General features: G+C 47.9%; 2 protein-coding genes across 7 annotated transcripts in view; one reads left to right on the top strand and one right to left on the bottom strand.

The window, feature by feature from the left end:
• PHAF1 (phagosome assembly factor 1) overlaps positions 1 to 17,917 on the top strand; it is a 30,132-nt gene extending 12,215 nt beyond the window's left edge. For all 6 annotated transcript variants that reach the window (XM_053210444.1, XM_027075978.2, XM_053210443.1 and 3 more), the window contains 14 exons: positions 277 to 360; positions 4,897 to 4,940; positions 7,506 to 7,585; positions 7,860 to 7,954; positions 8,590 to 8,687; positions 8,774 to 8,886; positions 11,630 to 11,763; positions 12,230 to 12,313; positions 13,767 to 13,849; positions 14,230 to 14,273; positions 14,751 to 14,794; positions 14,946 to 15,004; positions 15,616 to 15,688; positions 16,443 to 17,917. In XM_053210444.1, coding sequence (XP_053066419.1) covers positions 277 to 360; positions 4,897 to 4,940; positions 7,506 to 7,585; positions 7,860 to 7,954; positions 8,590 to 8,687; positions 8,774 to 8,886; positions 11,630 to 11,763; positions 12,230 to 12,313; positions 13,767 to 13,849; positions 14,230 to 14,273; positions 14,751 to 14,794; positions 14,946 to 15,004; positions 15,616 to 15,688; positions 16,443 to 16,529 — 1,122 coding nt within the window. In that variant the 3' untranslated portion in view covers positions 16,530 to 17,917. The remainder of the gene's footprint in view (positions 1 to 276; positions 361 to 4,896; positions 4,941 to 7,505; positions 7,586 to 7,859; positions 7,955 to 8,589; positions 8,688 to 8,773; positions 8,887 to 11,629; positions 11,764 to 12,229; positions 12,314 to 13,766; positions 13,850 to 14,229; positions 14,274 to 14,750; positions 14,795 to 14,945; positions 15,005 to 15,615; positions 15,689 to 16,442) is intronic.
• Positions 17,505 to 20,490, bottom strand: B3GNT9 (UDP-GlcNAc:betaGal beta-1,3-N-acetylglucosaminyltransferase 9). Its single transcript, XM_015068218.3, has 2 exons — positions 20,328 to 20,490; positions 17,505 to 19,949 (listed from the first exon to the last, which is right to left on the bottom strand). The coding sequence occupies exons 1-2, from the start codon at positions 20,488 to 20,490 to the stop codon at positions 18,709 to 18,711; spliced, it is 1,404 nt and encodes a 467-aa protein (XP_014923704.2). The 3' UTR covers positions 17,505 to 18,708.
• Between the last annotated feature and the right edge of the window lie 447 nt (positions 20,491 to 20,937).

The raw sequence follows: 20,937 nt of genomic DNA, 5'->3' as shown, positions 1-20,937 counted from the left end.
TCAAAAGAAAATGGCCTACATACTCACATAATTTTGGCCCTTTCCCCCAGGTATTATTTCTCAAAGCCTAGAAGAAGAAGTCTCTTTTCAGCCAGTGTTAGGAAGCAGCAGCTTCAGGCTGGAAGTAGCAGACACTGCATTCACACAACAGTTTGTTAGTTGGGCCAGGGAGGGGCTGTCTGCACTTACATATTCTCTGTGCATTGCATTTAGACTTGTGAATTTTTGGTAGGTGCTGTTGAGTAAGTTGTTGAGTGTTTTATTTTTGTTTTGCAGTCTCCTCTAAGCCATGACCTCATCCTTAACCTGACTCAGGACGGGATCAAACTGCTGTTTGATGCTTTCAATCAGAGGCTTAAGGTAACTGTGAATGACAACTAAAGTTTCATGTCAGGCTGATTACTACGTGCTATTGTGAGATGTTTCTGAAACTCATAAGTGGGGGTAGACTCCTGTGATTCGGTGTACCACAGTACTGGGGACTGTTCCTCTAAAAAGAGGGAAGCTTGGGATGGGGTGGTTGGAAAGTGGCTGGGAGGGACTCCAATCATAGGCTGCAGAGGTGGAGGGGAAAGAGTGTTAAAAGCTTTGGGGAATACTATGGGGAGGGGGATTCTAAGTCATTCAACTTAAGGAAAGCAAGAGAAGAGCTAACTATTGGCACAGATTATCCCAGATCTTAACAGGTGTACTAAAAATGAGGCCTAACTGCAGAATAGGATCAAAAGACTTTAGTCAGGTTTTTGTATCTTGCTTTACTTCATTCTTAGGTCAAGCAATATGACTTGGAAGGTGAAAAACGCAACTGTTCTTCCTAAAATGCTGGAATTTACAGCTTAACACCACCAGTGATGAATTGATTCTTTAACCCCATTGAGGATATGTAAACAAACAACTTGATGGTGTATAGGGTTGTCTTAAGTTCAAGTGCAATTTACTAACACCTATTTCACTCTAGGATGTTTTTAATACACTATTTACAAATGCCTGGGCTTCACAGATTAGTCATGTGACACCAGACTCATGCCTCAGAGTCACAAGGTTGAATGTGGCTCTGGGCATTGGCATACCAGAGTGCTTATCCTGGTTAGGTTATGGAGTAGCCTTTCCAAAAGACTTGGGTACTTCCTAGTTCTCATCATCCCATCACAAGTGAGCTCCTAAGAAGACAAGATAGGACATGGAAAAGGAATATTCATTTATGGGAATTCTTCATTTATGGGAATGGGAATGGGAATTCTTCATTTATGATGGTTTTTCTTTTTTTTTTTTTTTTAATTTTTTTTTTTTAACTTTTATTTATTTTTGAGACAGAGAGAGACAGAGCATGAACAGGGGAGGGGCAGAGAGAGAGGGAGACACAGAATCTGAAGCAGGCTCCAGGCTCTGAGCTGTCAGCACAGAGCCCGACGCGGGGCTCGAACTCACGGACCGTGAGATCATGACCTGAGCCGAAGTCAGACGCTTAACTGACCAAGCCACCCAGGCGCCCCTATGATGGTTTTTCAAAAGCAAATGTGAACATTCTTAGCCCCATAGTTACCTTGCCTCTCCTTGTGGACTCAGTCATCCTGTCTTCACTGACCAGAAGTTTCACAGTGGGAAAAGGGAGAGAATGGTCATCAGTGTGGCTTCATTACAAATCAGGGAAAATTAATCTGGAAACACCTTTACAAAGAGTTATTTGTTTTAGCTAGGTAAGTCCACTTTAGGAGACATAACCCCAGAAGATTATAAGGAAGGTAATGTTGACAGATACGTATAGCAGGGCTTTTCATAGTAATGAAAAGCTGGAAATAACCTACATGGACAGCAAAAGGGGATGGCTAGGCAGCCCATCATAGAATCACAGCATGATGAGGACAGTATAAAATATTAAGTGAGTACTTGGTACAGATTAGGCGCATCGCTGAATGCTTCCCGTGCATTTCCCAACTTAACAAGCCTGTGAGCTGTACTGTTTCCCAGTGAGACAAAGGAAGGACAGAGGATGAGTGGTCTGCCAAGCTTTTAACCCTGAATTACCAGTGTGTGATAGCCACTGGGAGTAGAAATGACTTAGCTTCTGTTGATGTATATGGGAAATAAATGTGATAAAAGCTGAAGAAAATTGTGTGAGCACACTCTGGAGAAATGTGAAGAATGAGAAGTACAATTTGAATGAGAAAGGAAGTAATTAGAACCTTCTCTTCTGCTTTCTGTGGGGTCCCTATAAAGAGGAGGGGCTGGGACCCTGCTGGAGCCTCTGGAAACTGAGGAAGTGATTCTCAGGTGCCCTTGGTCAGCATCAGGTTTGACCTGACCCATGTGCCTGCCCCTCCATCCAAGCACTTAAGAATACTCTTCTCAGGGTGCCTGGGTGTCTCAGTCGGTTAAGCGTCTGACTCTTGATTTCAGCTCAGGTCATGGTCTTACATGACTTCGAGCCCTGCGTCGGGTTTTTTCCTGGCAGCGTGGAGCCTGCTTGGCATTCTTTCTCTCTCTCCCTCTCTCTCTCTGCCCTCTCCTTCTTGTGCACTCTTTCTCAAAATAAATAAAGAAACATAAAAAAATAAAAAGAATCCACTTTTCCCTGATGCTGTCTCCTGCAGTTTCCTCATCCCCTCACTCCCTGCCTATGAGAAAGCCCTACAGAATGAGGCTTCACAAATTTCAACCTTCACAGCTACATGTCTTTTCCTTTCCTATCTTGGCTGCTGCCATGGCTTCTCCTCTGGGGAAATCAAGGTCTTTTCCAGCCCAGTGGGTGGTAAATCATGAAGTTCAGACTTCCCCAGCTGCTTGTCCCTGTGGCCCAGCAAGCTCCATGGGCCAGATCTGCTTGTTGATTCTCCTGGTGACATGAAGGACTCCAAGATGGTTGGTACTCTGGGTCTCTTGCCACAAGTGCCATCCTACATATGCCCTGTGGTTAACTCTGGTCCATTGTTTTCCCATTAGGCAGGCAGGGTTGAAACACCCATAAATGTTGGTCGGGGTTATTGGCAGGTGGGTGACAGCGACACAGAAGGAACATCCTGGAGGCCCACCGCCACAGGGTGAGTGGTGGGAAGCCCTTGGGTGGTCATTGGCCAGCTGTAGGGGTGGCAATAAGGGAGGCAGAGTGCCTGTTCCTGCTATACAAGCAAGGCTTCTGGCTAAAGGGTGAGGCTCTCTGCCAGCATGGGGCCCTGGCCTTGGTGAAATGATATACCAGTTTGGCATGATATACTGCCATGCCGGAGCTTTCTGAAGGGACACTGAGTATCTTATTATGAATCACAGCTGTTCCCCTGTTCTTCCTTTAATGACCTCTCTTGGCACCTCCTTTCATGTTTTCTAGTTTCACATTGCCCTTAGCTGACTTCGTAACAGTCAGACTTGTCTGATGTTTTGAGTACCTTTCCTGTGCAAACTAATGAGCCAGACCTTAAAAAGGGCTTAACTTAGTGTGGTACTGGTGAATGGCATACACAAATAGTATAGGAAAGAGTTGATTGAAGTGCTGTGTCTGCCCAGCAGAGGGAGTTACTCTTAGCAAGTAGGATTAGAAGAGCTGCATTATAATTCAGAGGTGCCCAGCTTGTGGTTCAGTGTTATGACCACTAAACAAAGTTAGAGATAAGGTCTGGCCAAGAGTAAACTAATATGTCTCATTTTCTTTGGTAGTTCCAGATGCTTCTGCATGCAGGGCCCCACAGCTCCTTCTAGGATGAGGCCCATATTGTCAGGGCAAACAGACACTGAACCAGCTCTGCTTGTTCCTCTATAGTAAGGGCCAGAACTCCCAACTGGAGGGTAGTAGCTGGTTCTTCAGGCCTTGGCCAGCCATGTTTCTTGCGTAGAAGACTTCATAGTGCTCATTATTTGGCACCACTAGTAGCTGAGTGTTTTAGCAATACCTTTGTCTTTGCCCTGAGTTCTTGGCATTTAATTAAAGGCTGAACCCCTTGAAACTACACAAGGGCACTGATGTTCTCCAGGTACCCTTCAATAGAGATATGTATACATATTTGAATATTGTCACACTTGTCCTAAACTAATATGACTTGTTTTCTAGCAGGATAGACCTCCCCCCATCTTTTTTGTTTTGTAAACCACAGTATTTTAAAGCTGATTTTGAAAGTGACTGGGTCTGGGGTCTTTTTAATGCAGCAAAGTGTGCAATAGCAGGAAGGGGGCTCAGTATCCAAGGTTTTGTCCATAGTTTTAACCTTTATACTATGTGAATTTGTTTCTGTGGAGGTTTCCACTGTTCTGTATGTACAGTCTTCTATATGACCCAGCAGTAGATTAGATAAAGGATCTTTGACCCACAGCCTCCATGGGCATCTGTTCAACAATCTGGATGAAGGGAAAGGAGAGGTTATGCTGTGTGTGTGGTATCAGTTTTTCCTCCAGATTTAAAATGAGAATAAAATGTAATATGCAGTGCTTCAGGAGAATTTTGGCTAGTGATAGATTTTTTTTCTTCACTATTCTATAAATGTCTTTTTTATTAAGATTTTATTTTTAAGTAATCTTTACACCCAATGAGTAGCTACAGCTCACAACCCCGAGATCAAGAGTTGTGTATTCTATCAACTGAGCCAGCCAGGTGCCCCACTATAAGTGTCTTTTCTTTCTTTTTTTTTTTTTTTTTTTTTTTTTAATTTTATTTTAGAGAGATACCGTACATGAGTTGGGGAGAGGGGCAGAGGAGGATAGAGAGAGTGAATCTCAAGTAGGCTCCACATCGAGCACAGATCCGATGAGGGACTCAGTCCCACGACCCCGGGATTGTGACCTGAGCCAAAATCCAGAGTCGGACACTCAACTGACTGAGCCTCTCAGGCACCCCTATAAATGTCTTTTTAATCCATCTCTTTCAACTGCAGAGCATTACCAGTGCTTAAAATTTGATTTTTTTTCTTTTAGGTGATTGAAGTATATGACTTGACTAAAGTAAAGTTAAAATATTGGTAAGTTTTCTCCCCTGTTGCTCTATGTCACAGGATTGGTACAAATGGACTTTATTACCCTCATTAAGTTAATAAGGAATTCCCATTCCTAGCAGTTCCAGGATTACAACCTGGTACCATGATTTCCTCAGGCAGCCTCCAAACCTACTTAGCTTCCCAAGGAAGAGAAGGAAGTGTTGTTAAGAACATGCTCTGTGTAAAACACTTCTCATATATGTCAGTTCATTTAATCCTTACAGCAAAGCAGGACCTCAGCTTAGAGGTGGTGACGTGACTGTCTTCTGGGTCATAGCTGCCCTCCCCAAATAGGTCTGACCCCAAAGCCTCTATGCTAAAGGGAATGCCAAAGGGACCTCTATTTGGGGGCCAGAATCTACTTCTTTTTTAAAAGTTTTTTTCTTTTTAATGTTTATTTATTTTTCAGACAGAAACAGAGCATGAACGGGGGGGAGGGTCAGAGAGAGGGAGACACAGAATCTGAAACAGGCTCCAGGCGGTCAGCACAGAGCCTGATGCAGGACTCGAACTCGTTACCACAAGATCATGACCTGAGCCAAAGCCGGATGCCCAACCGACTGAGCCACCCAGGCGCCCCAAAATCTACTTCTTAGAATGAAAATGGGGGTGGCCTATATCATGAACTAATATTTGAGCACCCTTTATGGCAAGGTGCTGTGCTACCATCTAGAATACTCCATTTAGTAAGCTTCCTTAACGGGCTTCCCTTTCCCTTTGTGAGGGCGTGTAAGGGTCCAATTCCTGGGGCTGGCTCCAGCAGCATTTGCCAATAGAGAAGTGGATAAAGCAAATGTGTAATAGTACTGGCCCCTTGCAGATTTCTTTTTGTCTTTTAGTTTTGTTGGAGCCTTTCTTTGTCTTTTCCCTCTTAAGAGTTAGTGGTAGGTACCTTTGACCCAGCAATAGCACTACCCAAGGGATACAGGAGTGCTGATGCATAGGGGCATATGTACCCCAATGTTTATAGCAGTGCTTTCAACAATAGCCAAATTATGGAAAGAGCCTAAATGTCCATCGACTGATGACTGGATAAAGGAGATGTCGTTTATATATACAATGGAATACTACTTGGCAATGAGAAAGAATGAAATCATGCCATTTGTAGTAACGTGGATGGAACTGGAGGGGATTATGCTGAGTGAAATAAGTCAGAGAAGAACAGATATCATATGTTTTCACTCATATGTGGATCTTGAGAAAGTTAACAGAAGTCCGTGGGAGAAAGGAAGGGGAAAAAATAGTTACAAACAGAGGGAGGGAGGCAAACCACAAGAGACTCTCAAATACAGAGAACAAACTGAGGGTAGATGTGGGGGTTGGGGAGAGGGGGAAATGGGTGATAGGCATTGAGGAGGGCACTTGTTGGGATGAGCCCTGGGTGTTGTATGTAAGCCAATTTGACAATAAATTATATTAAAAAAAAAAAAAACTACAATGAGATACCACCTCATACTTGTTTTTTTTTTTAAGGTGGTAGGTAAAATTAAATAAATAACAAGAATTAGTGGTGGGTAAAATCATGAGGTTCTGGGTTAGACTGCCCTGTGTTCATCATTCTGTTACCTCTGTGACCTTGGGCAAGTCACTTAACCTCTCTAGGCTTGTTTTTCCATCAGAGAAATGAAGCCAGTACGTGGCTACTAGGTTAGGAAGATGACATGAGATACTGCTGGCAAAGCACTTGTCACCATGCCTGGTTAAAAAAAGAGGTGTTCCATGAATTATACTAATTTTTAAATTAACCTTTAAGCATTCTCCTTACATGCTCATCATCTGAAATCATGTGTTGCTCTTCATTCCCAAGCCCTTGCCCCTTGGGTTTTTCCTCTTTGCATGGGATCTGCCCCTCACCCCCAACCTACCTGTTCACCTAGTCCATGGGTGCTGGCTGGTTCTTCTGCCTAGTAAGCAAGCTGCTTTGCTTGGTTATACACTGTTCTCTCAAGATGTTCATCCCTTTTTAAGAAAGTTCCTTTTCAAGCCAAACTGCTAATAGGCATCCTGAGAAAACACATTCATACTCTCTCTTCCTGGGGCCCCTCTTTATCCAAGTCCAAATGCCATAGGGCTGAGACTGAATTTATTTCCTTCTAAATTGTGCCTGGTGACCACACGTGTCTTGGGAGGCCCTAGAGGATCAATTCAATATGTCAGTCTCAGGAGACTTGATTTATTCTGACCCCATTAATTATCCTTCACTTAAAAGTTCTTTAATTAGGGGCGCCTGGGTGGCTCAGTCGGTTGAGCGTCCGACTTCGGCTCAGGTCATGATCTCGTGGTCTGTGGGTTCGAGCCCCGCGTCGGGCTCTGTGCTGACAGCTCAGAGCCTGGAGCCTGTGCCTGTTTTGGATTCTGTGTCTCCGTCTCTCTCTGACCCTCCCCCATTCATGCTCTGTCTCTCTCTGTCTCAAAAATAAACATTAAAAAAAAAAAGTTCTTTAATTAAACTTGTGTTTTGACATACTTGTAGGCTCACCTGCCTGTGTTTTAAGAATAACTCTTCCAGCCACCATCTTCAGTGACCTGAAAAGCATCTTTGTTTTTCAGTGGAGTGCATTTTAACTCTCAGGCCATAGCTCCCACCATTGAGCAGATTGACCAGTCTTTTGGTGCGACCCATCCTGGAGGTAAGCCAAGTCTATCTGTTTCCTCTGTCACAGCCTATAATGATAAGCCTGGCAAGTGGCACCATCCCAGCCCTAGTGCCCCTTCCTACAGGAAGCCAGGTTCTGGTAGAATTTGTGGGTTGATACTTGGGTGTGAGGGAAAGCTTCTCCCTCTTGTTTTCACCCTAGTAAGTCAGTTCAAGAATCAGGCACAAGGAAGGTGTTACCAGGCTAGTTTGCATTCTCATCTCTGGTACCATTCAACCATGTCGTTTTCTCCTCCCCACTCTTACAGTGTACAACTCCGCTGAGCAGCTCTTCCACCTCAACTTCAGAGGACTATCTTTCTCTTTTCAGTTAGACTCGTGGACTGAGGCTCCCAAGTATGAGGTTAGCCCTTCCCTTCCCACGGTATTTGTCACCCAGTACCCAGGTGATATGGGCCCAGCAGACAGTGCCACTGGGGAGGTTGGATAGGTACCCTTTCTTTGGTTTCCTCATCTCTGAGGTCTTTAGGGGCCAACATGGATAGGACTGATAGCAAGAACAAAGCCTGAGCCCGCATTCCCAGGGGGAGGGCACTTCCCACTGCAGAGTGAGGGTTTTCAGAGATAAATCCAGTTTGCCTTGCTTTAAAACTAAATCACTGTGTTTTTTTCAGTAACCTAGAGTTTGAGATAATTCATTCTGGATTTTCAGTTATTTATTGCTTTTAGCAAAATGTTTCATTCATCCTTAGGTAGCAGCATCCTTAGGGTCGTGAAATGATAGATGTTTGTAAGGCTTACATTTTATTAAAGGAAGCATTCCTGCATGTTTTTCTTGATGAAGGAAAGAAAAACTGAGTAAAATGAAAGATGAACTTGAATGGATGGGGTGAGTTTATTGACCTGGAGCCAGGTTTAACTGTTGTTTAGCTTTGGCCTGGCCAGTTGTTGAAGACCATGAGTGCTGGAGAAATGCCAGAGCCTGGGCCATATGGCCTGCAGTGGGCTCTCAGTAAAACTTTTGTCCTGTGTTTGCAGCCCAATTTTGCCCATGGTCTAGCTTCTCTCCAGATACCCCACGGAGCAACTGTGAAACGAATGTACATCTACAGTGGAAACAGCCTACAGGATACCAAGTGCGTTTGGGGAGCACAAGCTTCATGGGCCATGGGCTCCCTGGGAGGGAGGGTAAAGCCTCTGCTCATTCTGTGCCTGCCTCCAGGGCTCCCGTGATGCCCCTGAGCTGTTTCCTTGGCAATGTGTATGCTGAGAGTGTAGATGTTCTTCGAGATGGAACTGGACCCTCAGGTTTACGACTTCGGCTACTTGCTGCAGGTCAGTTACTGGCCTTGGGGTGGTGGATTATATTCATGTTGAGACGGTCTAAAATCCCACATGCTTAGAGGTAGTTGGTACAAGATAATGTAGATGCTTATGGTTAAAGCTTTCATTTAAATTTAATGAAAAAGGACAAGACACAGTTTTGTCATTAGTAAATCTTAATAAGTAACAGTAGCATTGCTTCTCCTAGCATGTATATAGCCTTCTGTATGCTTATGTAGATTTTCAGTTGTTCCCAGGCTGTTTACTAGAGATGCATGTTATGAGCTTCGATATTGGAGTGTTCTGCCCTTTTCTACCCCTTATGCCCAGTTCTCAGGAGGCTGGCAGAAGGGACTTCTTGAATTCTGGTTTGGCCACATCCACTGAGAGTTTTGCTGACTATGAACAAAAAAAGAGCTGCTGTCTTCAGTGGCTGGTCTCTCTAGGATCCATGTCTCATTTGTGATTTCCTTGTGTGGCATGGCCAATCTCAGCTACTTTGGACCTTGGGTCATGCTTCGTATTAGTAGTACGGGGATCTCCTATGTCGAGTTTGCCTCCATGCCTTTGGCCTGGATGCCAGCATAGGAGCTATGCCTAGCCAGTGTTTGTTCATAAATTGGGGTCTTGCATTCGTTTCTAAGGCACTAGTTCTTAACTATGAAGAATCTGGTATAAGAACTCTGAAGTCACTCCCCTGAGCAGTTAGATAGTTCCCCACCTCCAGGTTAGAAATTTCTAAAAGTGTGGTTTTCTAGCCAAGCAGAAAACTAATGTTGCACTTGAGCTATACTGTTTGAGAGAATTGAGATGTAGCAACAAGGTCAATCTAGGGTCTTTCTTGTCAGAAGGATCACTCCTTGAAACACTGAGGTAGTCAAGGATGGCACAGTTATCCCAAGTAACAGCAGGGACTCTCCAGTTCTGACTTCCACCTTGTATAGCACACTCCCAGCAGCCACATCTCACTGCTTGCCGGATGAGTTGGGGAGACACTTTAAGTCAGGGACTCACCCAAGTTACTGTCCAATCTAGTACTCGTTGAGAGTTTCCTTTGGCAAGCGTAACTTGTCTCAGCCAACCCATTTCTCACATGTTTCCTGTGAAGTGCAGGTACAGTGATATTTTTAAGATAAGAAGACAGTTCCATCTATCTTGGTCCTCACAATAATTTATAGGAAGATTCACTCCAGGGAATCAGAAGCTAAAATAGGCTCCTAAAACTAAGGGTACTTTTACCTGGGTAGGCTTCAGGTAGAGTGAGACAAGAGAGAAGACTCACCTGTGAAGAGTGCCTTCCTAGTAGCCCCATCTGCATATTCACAAGTGTACCTGGGGACTTTGGGCTTACAGTATAGGACTTTTGGTGGTCAGCCAGGATTGCCAAAACTGCAAGATATATAGACCAAGGTTAATGTGGACTATGGTTTTCCCAGGACCTAGTTAATTTAAACACAATCTTATTTGCCACTCATTGTATATGTGCTGTGACCGAAGATTCTTGGATTAGTTGAAGAACTCGGTACCAATTTATTTCAGATTGTGGATTCCTGAAGTCTTCCCTATATAATAAATGGATTATTATAAAGAGCCTTGTCAATTATAAAGTTCTGTGCAGAGTAAGGTGATGGTGGTTATCATGGACCAGGAAATTCAGTCTTCCTCAGGTTCTTGCCTTTTACAAAAGAAAAAAAAAAGTTTATTTTGAGAAAAAGAACATGAGCAGGGTAGGGGCAGAGAGGGAGAGAATCCCAAGCAGGCTCTGTGATGTCAGCGCCAAGCCCAACACAGGGCTCAGTCCCATGAACAGGGAAATCATAACCTGAGCTAAGATCAAGAGTAAGAAGCTTAACCAACTGAGCCACCCAGGTACCTCCCCCACCTTTTTTTTTTTTTTTCCCCCGGTGGAGGAGACAGAAAATACTTTGTCTTTCCATCCACAGAATGGGGAAAATCTTCCTGTTAGGAGTGTCTATTGCTATTCCACAGCTGCTGCTATGTGTGTGTTTAACTGGAACTGTTTCTGAAATGTATTAGAGTCAGGGTTTAAAGATTCTTCCCAAAGAAGAAACTCGTGGCAAATCGGGTTTTCTTATCCTCCCACTTCTCTGGTTTTCATTTTTGAGTGTTAGTGGGTCTATCAGTGTTTGTAGAAATAGGGATGAGTTAATGGATGTTTCACTCTTGGCTTTTTTATAGAGTGCTTTTTTTCTTTAGGTCCAGTCTCTGGTTGGAGGTTACCATTGAGAAGCCCCTCTTAACATAAATTCTTGTATCTTGTCAGGACCTAGAAAGTGGCAAGAGATAGAACCTCATTCTATACTTCCATAGCACCTATGCTGCTGTTTATTGTACCACAGTTGTGTGGTGTGGGATTGGGATCTTCACACCATAAGCTCCAATAAGGACAGAGACTGCACTTGTTTTGCCCAGCATGTTTCCTCAATATCTAACAAAGTGTCTATCCCATCGTAGTTAATAAGTAAATATTTGGTGACTGAATAAAGTTTCCAGAGCTCCACATCACTTTTGTGGGATTGAATGAGTCTCTGGGATTATTTCAAGTAGATGGTGATCTCTCATAACATCACAAGCTGTATCACTTGGTATTTCTGCTTATATGCAGTCTTGCCCCTCAGCCAGAGCTAATAATGCAGCATGCAGCAAGTGGCCTCTCTGGGAGCCCCTGGGCCTTAGGCTGCAGCATCTCAGGCCCTGGCTGGGAACCTGACCACCTCCCCCTTCTCCTCTGCAGGTTGTGGACCGGGCCTATTAGCAGATGCCAAGATGCGGGTATTTGAACGTTCAGTGTATTTTGGTGATTCCTGCCAAGATGTTCTTAGCATGCTTGGCTCTCCACACAAGGTCTTCTATAAGTCAGAAGACAAGGTAGGGGAAATGTGTTTATAAAGTCAAAAAGGCAGTCTCTCTCTTTTTTTAAGTACACACTACTCCCAACATGGGACTCTAACTTGCAACCCCAATGTCAAGAGTCACATGCTCTACCTACTGACTGAGCCAGCTCCACTTTTCTTTTTTAATCAATATTAACTTAATATCAAGTAAATATAAATTGTTATTTTTCCATAGAACCTGTTCTATTACAGTTGACAAAGAATTAAATTGAAAGCTCTTGTCTGATCCTGTTGATCAGATTGTCCTGCCTTTTCTTGGATACCAGGGCTTAGTCTGTAGTCAACCAAAGCTCAGTGTTATTCAGCACTAGCAGCAGGGACTCTGACACTCTTGCTCACCTGATAGCTTAATGTTACACACAAAGCACAATTTGTAGACTTGCAGTTAATCTAAGAACTGTATTAAGGGGTTGGATTTTATTTTATTTTTTTCCTAACAGATGAAAATTCATTCTCCTTCCCCTCATAAACAAGTTCCATCCAAGTGCAATGACTACTTTTTTAACTACTTCACTCTTGGAGTGGTAAGTTCTGATTCCTGAGAGAAATGTTGGATTTCTGTGGTGGTGGACCATGCACCTGGGCATACCTTTGTGTACACGTGGAGCTCGTAACCATGCCTGGCAGCAGGAAAACTAGCCCCAGCTGGCTTTGCCCAGTGCTGCCTTGCATTGGTACCCCAAAGTGGGCCTTCCCTGCCACCAAGATTGCTTAGAAACACAGGTTCCCTGGTATGTCTTGGCTTCTTTATTGAGGGAAGCGTGCTGCAAAGGTGGCGGCTGTGGGAGTCATCCCAATTAACCTATTTTGGGATCTGCCTGTTTGTAGAACACAGGACCCTCTTCTGGAGTCACAAAATAGGGAGACTAAAAAGTAGGGGTGTGCTTATGTATTTGCAGGAGATCACCCCAGAGGCATTGCTGTGGCCCTGTGTTCTGGATGTAGGGTGCTGAACAGAGCTTGTGGCCACTGTCAGTGCTGACAGTCCTGCTAGTAGATGGGATGTGTGTGAGAGAAGTTGTGTAAACCCTGCCCTAGCAGGATACATCTCTTAGGGCAGGGTTGGCCTGGACCTTGATTCTTCTAACCTTTGAGCCTTCTAGGGCCTGAGTTCCTGAAACAGCAAAGAAAGGGTAGATTCTGGAGAGGGAGAGAGGAGATACTGGGTCTGCCTATGTGGATAAAGACCAAAGGAGCCAGGGGTAGTAGGGGCACGGCAGCAGGCTCATAAACTCTTGAGGTAGGACAGTGACAGAGAGAATGGTGCTTTGTAAACTGAATCTCTTGAGGTCAAGGACCAGTGATGATAAGTGACAAGAAAGATGGAACAAATGGCCCGGCCCTAATAGGACTTAATGTAGCTAATGTAGGAATGGAATCAGAGGGAAATCTGGGGTCACAGGCCTGAACAGCTGTCAGAGTGTGAAACTGGGAAGGGTGTGGTGAATAGGAGAGAGTGTTCGATAGGCAGCATCAACTCCAAGTCTGAGTCCTGGTCAGAGGCTGGATTTTCATTTCCCAGGGTCACTGATTCTCACAGAGAGGGCCTAATGGAAGCCAGAAGGGTCTTGCGGTCATGGCATTCAGAGTAATTAGATGCCTTGAGCATCTGAAAAGTCAGGTGGTCGCTGAATCTTCTTGGTGACCTTTAAGCCAAGAGTTTTTAATCGAGTGCTTGTTAGGCAAGATCTCCATGATAGGTTTGAGTTCCCAAGCAGTGGCAGCTGTAGCCCACAAACCTGCTTGGCCTGCTGCTACCAAGTTTGGAATGGGAGACCCACAGATGATTGGGTTCCCCCCCTTTACTGAAAATGTCCAGTTAAGGCTGCTTGCCTCAGCTGCTCCCTTGACTGTTGTTTGGCAGAAGGCTGTTGTCCAGAGGCATCTCTATTATGAAGTGGCCATCTCTGAGTTGGACATGTCCTTTCCCAACCTCAGTAACTTTCCCTACTTGGAAATCCTTGTTTTCTATCCCAGGATATCCTCTTTGACGCAAATACACACAAAGTGAAGAAGTTTGTCCTACACACCAATTACCCTGGGCATTATAATTTTAACATGTAAGTATACCTGTACCTGCCCCTCCAAAACTGAGCTTTGAACTAAAAATTCCCAGTAAAAGAGAGCTGTGGCTTTGAATGCTCACTAATTTGTACCTAAATTCTTAGTTTTATGGGAAGCAAACATTTCTTGAGTGTTCGTTCTGTTCCTGGTACAGTGTCCAATACCTTTTATCTCTCCATTTGTACCCATTTTACAAATAGGGAAATAGGTTCAGAGAGCTTGGTATCTTATCCAAGATGATAGGGTCTTTAGACACCAGAGCCAGGGCTTTGGGGGACAGATTCATTATGTTTTTCCTGGGTTGCAGGGTTGAGATGCACAGGGGGTCAGGCCTCTCATGGGGCCCAGCCTTTACCTATCTGACTTCTCTCTCTAGTTATCATCGCTGTGAGTTCAAGATCCCACTAGCCATAAAGAAAGGTAAGTAGTGAATATCTTCAGAGTAAAGAAAGTGTTTTGGAGAGTTAGTCTCTCATGATGAGAAGAGACCATGATCCAAACAGAAATGCTAGTGGTTGGGTTTATGCAGCCTTTGCCCTTAGCCTCAGCTCCTCTGGGTTGGGCTCTTTGTTCTGGGGCTGTATTGTTCTGGTCTGTAGTCTCCTGAAGGTTCTAAAGGTCTTTTCCTTTGACCATGGGATTGATGAGTGGGGATTGGTTGTCTCTGACGGGGAGTTTCCTATACATGATTATCCAGGTGCTTCCAGGTCAGTCTTGTGACTGCTGTCCATCTGCTGGTTCACTACCCTCTTCCATCCAAGAACTCTGAAATAGCCCATCTGCCTTCTCTCTGTACTCCAACCCCAATGCACAGGGTGGCCAGGTTTGGATTCCGCCTAGGGCTGGGGTCACAGGTGTGCTGGGCCAGCTACCAACCCACCCTATGTTTCTTTTCAGAAAATGCAGATGGTCAGACAGAAACATGCACAACCTACAGCAAGGTGAGCTCATATTTTCCCACCCGATGTAGCCCCAAAATGAAGTGGGTGTGAGCCCACCAGCAGTCTGGGGCCCACATCCTATGGGCCAGCCACTGGTCACAGGCATGGTTAGGTCTCTGCTAAGCTCTTGCCACCCCCATCCCTTTTGCAGTGGGACAGTATCCAAGAGCTCCTGGGCCACCCTGTGGAGAAGCCTGTTGTCCTACACAGGTGAGCGGGAGGCTGCTGTCTCTGATGACCCCATCCTGCTCCTCACAGCCCAGATGGGGTAGGGAAGCCTAGCAGTGCCTATGGCTTAGAAATGACAGAAGTTGCTAGTGTTGCCACAGACATTATTTCCTGCCCCCACCCTGCACATTACAACAGGGCCAGCTATTCTGCATGTTTACCTGTACCAGAGAGGTTGCCCCCTGTGATAGCCCCCCTCCAGCTACCTCCAGATAGAGGGACCCTTTCACCCCTAGTTATTCAGAAAGTGAAGCACTTTTCATTGGCTTCCCTGGACTCTTTTTTTCCCATCAGAGTTTCACAGGCTGCAGCCCACAGCTTTGTACTCAGTTGCCATGCTGCATGTGGCTCCTTCCTAACTTCTTGCCACGCCACTCTAACTTCGTAATAACCTTCTGTGTACCACTAGACTGTGTAGGATTCAGAGCTTGAATAAGACCTGTCACCACCCTTGGGACCTCAAGGGCCTTTGTGGGAAACAGATAAAGCCATGAGAGACCAGTGGACAATAGCCCCCATCCCAAAAGGGACTGGATGCCCTGCCTGGCCTCGGCTTTTGTCTGCCCCTCTAATTCTGGCTTCCCTGGCCTCAGGTCCTCCTCCCCAAACAACACCAACCCATTTGGCTCCACATTCTGCTTTGGTCTTCAGCGGATGATCTTTGAGGTAAGCCCTGGGGGTTAAGAGGCTGGTGGCCATGCCAGGGATGGGCAAGTGATGGAGAAAGGTTGGGGAGGGCCTAATGGCTCTGCTGGGTGAGTTAATCCTTGCACAGTAACCCTGTCTGCTAAGAGTCTGACCTACCCACATTCAACAGTAAGGGTTCAGAAACTATGTTGGGGAAATTTGGGATCATGGAGGCTAAAGCAGTGATCTATATCCAACAAGGTGAGAGGTGATGGCAATCCCACATATTTGAGAATGTAAATACAGTAGGAGAGGAAACGCCAGGGGGCAAGTGGGGCTCACCACAAGAGTGTTGGGTACCTTTGCATGCCATATGAAAGAATGTGCTATGGGTAAGTGTCTATAGAGGCCCCACTGGCTTGGGAGAGGAATGGGCTGTCCCTGTTTTCTCTTTTGGTTGCTACACCCAAATAACTTCAGTAGGCCCCAAGCAGTTCCAGAAGGACTGGATAAATAGGTATAGTGAAGTTGATGTATTCCATGAAGAGCAGGCAGTTTCTGGGCCAGAGATGAGCTCTAACATGAGTTGAAGGTGTTTAGGTATCAGTCCACCCCTGTGTGCAGGTGTTTTGTACATGGAACAATCCACTGTGCACAGGAGCTGCTTCAAATCCTTTCTCTGCAGTCACAGCCCCAGTACTAGCCTCACTGGTGGTTTTTATGGATGATTGCCTGCCCTGCCTACATCCCTTCTTCTCCTTCCCTTTGATTCCTTGTCCTCTACTCACACCAGGTCATGCAGAATAACCATATTGCCTCGGTGACCCTGTATGGCCCCCCCAGGCCTGGTGCCCACCTGAGAACAGCGGAGCTCCCCTAAGGACATCACCGCCCATGCCCCTCTGCCCTGTGGAGATGTGCATCGCATCCTATTCAGCAGGCTTCCATGTGCCACCCTGTGGGTTTTCTTGGACACCCTGCCAGTGTTGAAGGGCTGTTGTGATGTTCTGAGGTGGGGCTCAGACTGGGTGCTCTGCCATGGAGTGAGAGGCCCAGATATTCCTCTGTCTGTCCTCGGCTTGCTGGTGCCAACAGAGGACACCGACTGCAAAGAGAAGCACAAACTCTGAGCCTTGATACCTGGACCCAGGAGACCTCGACTAACACATAAGGAGGCAGGGTTCTTTCTCCCCTGCCCCACACACATTGGGAAAAGTTGGGACTCTTTCTGTGGCTGAGGTCACAGGCACCGAGGACGAGGATGAGGTCCTGCCTTTGGCCCATTGTTGCCACGTGACCCTTAAGGCGAGCAGGTAGCATGTCCATAGTACTTGGTTGCAACTTTTGCACTACATCTACTTTAGTTACTTGATGAGCTGGCTGTGGCCAACGTGGCCCACCTGCCCTTCCCTGCTCCTTCCTTGCACGCGCTCCCTACCAGGCCCAGTAGGCACACCCAACTGGTTGAAACACAACTTTTTACCATCTAGGTATGGGCCCAGGCCTTGTTCCTACCCCTCTTGGAGCCAGCCTTCAAGGTCACCTGTGCCCCCACTCTTCCCCAACATGGCTGGCAGGCTGCATGTTTCCATCCTGTTTGCCTCTTTTATTTAATGCCAAAGTTTTAGCCAAAGACATCTTCCTCCTTTTGTTGTTTCAGCATTCTGTTCTGCACTGAGGGCTGGCTCTCTTGCCCCAACCCTGGGCAGTGTCCCCTGGCCAGGCCCATTCATGGTTCAAGGCCTCTGGGGCTCAAGGAAAGCTGGGCTGCTCAGTCTTTACATGGGTCTTACTAAGGAAAGTAGCATATGTGCTTTAAAAATAATCCTTTTGAAAAGAATTGAGAAGAGAAATGTATAATTTTACCCATTTTTAATATTTTGGTCTAGCAACTTGTGATACATAGATGACAATTTTGTGAGTTTTTCAAATGTGTGTACATATTTTTGTAAATATGACTCTTTTGTAATTAACTCATGTACAGCCTCATCCTGTAGAGTTTAACAATGAATGTGCAGGGGACCTGCCCCAGGCTCCTAAGTGGTTCCTGGGTTACAGCCAGGCTTGTGTGGCGCTCCCATAACTTTGTGACTGACTGGTGTCTTCCTATTTGGACTGTGGCCTGGCCGGAGGACCCCCCTCCCCGCAGCCCACATTACATCCCACTGTTGGGGCAGCCAGGACTATTCCCATCCTAGAATAGGGGAACCTTCCTCATGCCCTGCCCATACCCCTCCAATAAAGGCCTATGCCCTCAGCAGCAGCTTACCATGTGCTGTTGCTGGGATGTTTGTACTAAAATAAACATGGGGGTGTTGATTTTTGAGAAACTGGGTGGTTGAAAAATATGGGTAGTTTTATGGTGGTAGCTTTATCTTGGGTTCTTTGGCTCCTCTGAGTGGGGCAGCATAGCCTCTAGTAGGAGACTGGCATTGTTGTATGGGTGAAAGTTCTGCAGTGGGGAGACTCTAGGTGGGACCATGCACTCAGCTGTCCCTGTGTGCCTCTGTCCCTAATGTTCCAGCCAGACCAGGGCCCAGGAGGGGTTGGCTTCAGGAAAGACCTCAGAAGATTTAAAGATCTGCCCAGGGCTGAAAATCTGATTTGGAGGTGCAGGTGGGAAGCCAAATGCCTACCTGGAGGACCGAGGCCAGGCCCCCACACCTCCTCCAGCCTTGGAGAAAAAAAAACAAAAAACTGCATCTGCAGCATTCTAGGGCCTCCAAACCAAGGACTAGGGTCAGATTACGTGAGCCTCTTACCATCACCCATCCCAGCTCCCCAAAACCTATTTGGTAGTAGGAGGACCAAACATGTCCCTCTTTGGCAGAGCCTGGTGCTCTATGGCCTCAGCCCTGGCTGTCTCAAAGGACTACTGTTCGAATGGTTCCAGGCCAGCAGGAGCCAAGCACAATCTTAGTTCCTTGGGGCCCTGTGGAGGCCAATTCCTGGTGAAATGGGGCTAGAGTTTGAACTCTTCAGCCTCTGGGAGAGAATTACATACACGGCAATAATTATCCTGGGTCTGAATGAAGGGGATCTTGGGGCCATGAAGTTACCTAGGAGTCCCACCGGAAAGAGCCAGCAGCGGCAGGCCAAGGACGCGCACAGGCTGGGCCATGGGGCCCGTTCAGCAGGCGCCACATAAGCCAGATGTCGGCCGCCGAGAGCCCGTGCACTACAACTAGCTCCCGGTAAAAGCAGGGGTCAAAGGTGCGCAGGTGCGGCGCGGCTGAAGGACGAGGGATGCCAAAGGTGCGGAAAGCAGGGTGAGGTTCCGGTGTGAGCCGAAGGCGCTGTAGACACATGCCCAGAAAGACGTCGTCAATGGGGAAAAGCTCAACCTGTGCACAGGCGCCGGCCAGGCGACGCAGCGTAACCCCTGAAAGCACAAAGCCACCACCACCCGCGTAGGCCGGGTAGGCCGGCAAGCCATACACAGCCTCTGGGATGTAGTATTTGCTAGCCCGCGCGCGGATTGGCCGAGCCTGCACAATCACGTCACCCGCAAGCAGGTCCTGCGCCGGGTCCCGCGGCGCCAGGAACTCCAGCAGGTTTCCCACGTGCACAAACACATCTGCGTCGCCCTTAAAAACGAAGCGCACCTCGGGACAGTAGGCAGAGGCCCAGGCCAGAAAGTGTATCTCCTTGAGCGTTAGGTTGAAGAAAGTGTCGTCAAAAGCCCAGAGCAGGATGTCCGCGTATGCACGGCTTTCGGCACGCAGCAGGGCTGGCCAGTGGGTTCGCGTGCCTTCCCCCTCGGCGTCTGCCCTGTCAGTGCCCGTGCTCCTGGGCACGCCCAGCAAGAACACGCGGCGCACGAGCGCCCCCTGCACACGGCCCTCAGCACCCCACGTCTGGCGCACGGCCTGGCGCCGCTCGAAGTCCGCCGCCACTGACTTGACGGCGATGAGCAAGTCGGGTCCACCTTCAGGTGCGCCATCTCCTCGGCATTTGTGCGGCTGATTAATGAGCAAGGGGAAGCGCCGCTGGTCCTTGGCGCGTAGGTAGCGGCCAAAGTCAAAGGGTCCCGTGGGTGTGGGTGGCTCCGGTGTGTCCCCTTCGTAGACCAGGGGGGCTGGGGCTGCGTCCGCGTCCCGTGCCTGGAAGACTCTGAGTCCCGGAGTAGGCGCTGCCTCTACCTTCCCTTGCGCTCGGGGTGCGTTAGTCGTCGGGGTCGCGCCCTCGCGCTGTGTGTAGAGCAGGAGGCCGAGGGCGGTGCCAAGGAGAAGCGTGATCGACGCGTCCCCGCGTAGGCGCAGCCTCCGCCTCATGTCCGCGTGGCTCACGCCCCCGCCCCCTGCGGAGAAACTCAGTCAGGGGCCCCTGCCGCGAAAGCCTGCGGCTGGTAGGGGCTCCCAGCCCCTCTCTCCCCAGGGGGAGGGGGCTGAGACCACAAGCCGAGAGTCTCCGCTACCAGCCATTCGTCGTCCGGCGTTTTCCTTCTCCGGGCCGTGGCACCCCACCCCACCCCCACCAACACTGGGATGGGCACCCTGAAGGGGCTGGAAGTTCCTCCTAGTAGCCAATTCCCACCCCTCAACCCCGGCCCAGGACGGTTCCTCAAGGCCGGGAGCCTCGGAGCCTCCGCCCGATTCCCAACCCGCCCTTCCCGCGCTGAAGCCGAATCCCTTCCACCTCTCCCTACCCACCACGTCCTTGGGATCCCGACACTCACTCTCGTCCCTTGGGAGCGGCGCGGCCCCGGACGCCAGGGCTCCGGGGCTCAGCGCAGGGTCCCAAGGGCAGCCATGAACCGGGCCTGGGCCAAATGCAGCGTTGGCAGGAAGGGGGGCCGGGGCCGCTGCCACGTGACCCTCCAGCTGTGCGCGCCGGGACATCTGGAGCTCAGCTCCGCCCTGGCGCCTCAGGGAGCGCTGTCTCCAAGTGGGGGCTAATCTCTGAGAAGAATCCCCACAGGCAACTCTCTGGGAAGGTCTGAGAAGGTGGGTTCTGGTCTCGGTGTGGGCTCAAATGCCCCAAATCTGCCTTTCCGTGAGGGCAGGAAGAAACCTTAGCCTTTCTGGTTAATCTCCACACCCCCACCTCTTCAGAGTGGGACAGGGTCTTGGCTGGCAGGAGCCCAGGGCAGGCGGGTCCCAAATCCCTGAGGCCCAGCGTCTTAGACATCTACTTGGCCACTGTCCCAGACTATCTTGGAAGAGCCTCTCCTCAGCTCACCAGCAGCCCTGGTTCTACCAGGCAGGACCTATAAATTATAAATGGCCCCGGACACGTGGCTGCCTCCCTACTCCTGGTTCTATGCTCCCCCACCCCCACCCTCCAGC

The sequence above is a fragment of the Acinonyx jubatus genome, chromosome E2, assembly GCF_027475565.1.
Source record: "Acinonyx jubatus isolate Ajub_Pintada_27869175 chromosome E2, VMU_Ajub_asm_v1.0, whole genome shotgun sequence".
Taxonomy (NCBI): domain Eukaryota; kingdom Metazoa; phylum Chordata; class Mammalia; order Carnivora; family Felidae; genus Acinonyx; species Acinonyx jubatus.
This window is presented reverse-complemented; position numbering and strand designations above follow the sequence as displayed.

Excerpts from the sequence above, each read along its gene's own strand:
- B3GNT9 (XM_015068218.3), bottom strand. The coding sequence starts at position 20,490 with ATGTCCCGGCGCGCACAGCTGGAGGGTCACGTGGCAGCGGCCCCGGCC. Across the intron at positions 19,950-20,327 it reads GCCGCTCCCAAGGGACGAGA|GGGGCGGGGGCGTGAGCCAC; the intron begins GTGAGTGTCGGG and ends GTTTCTCCGCAG.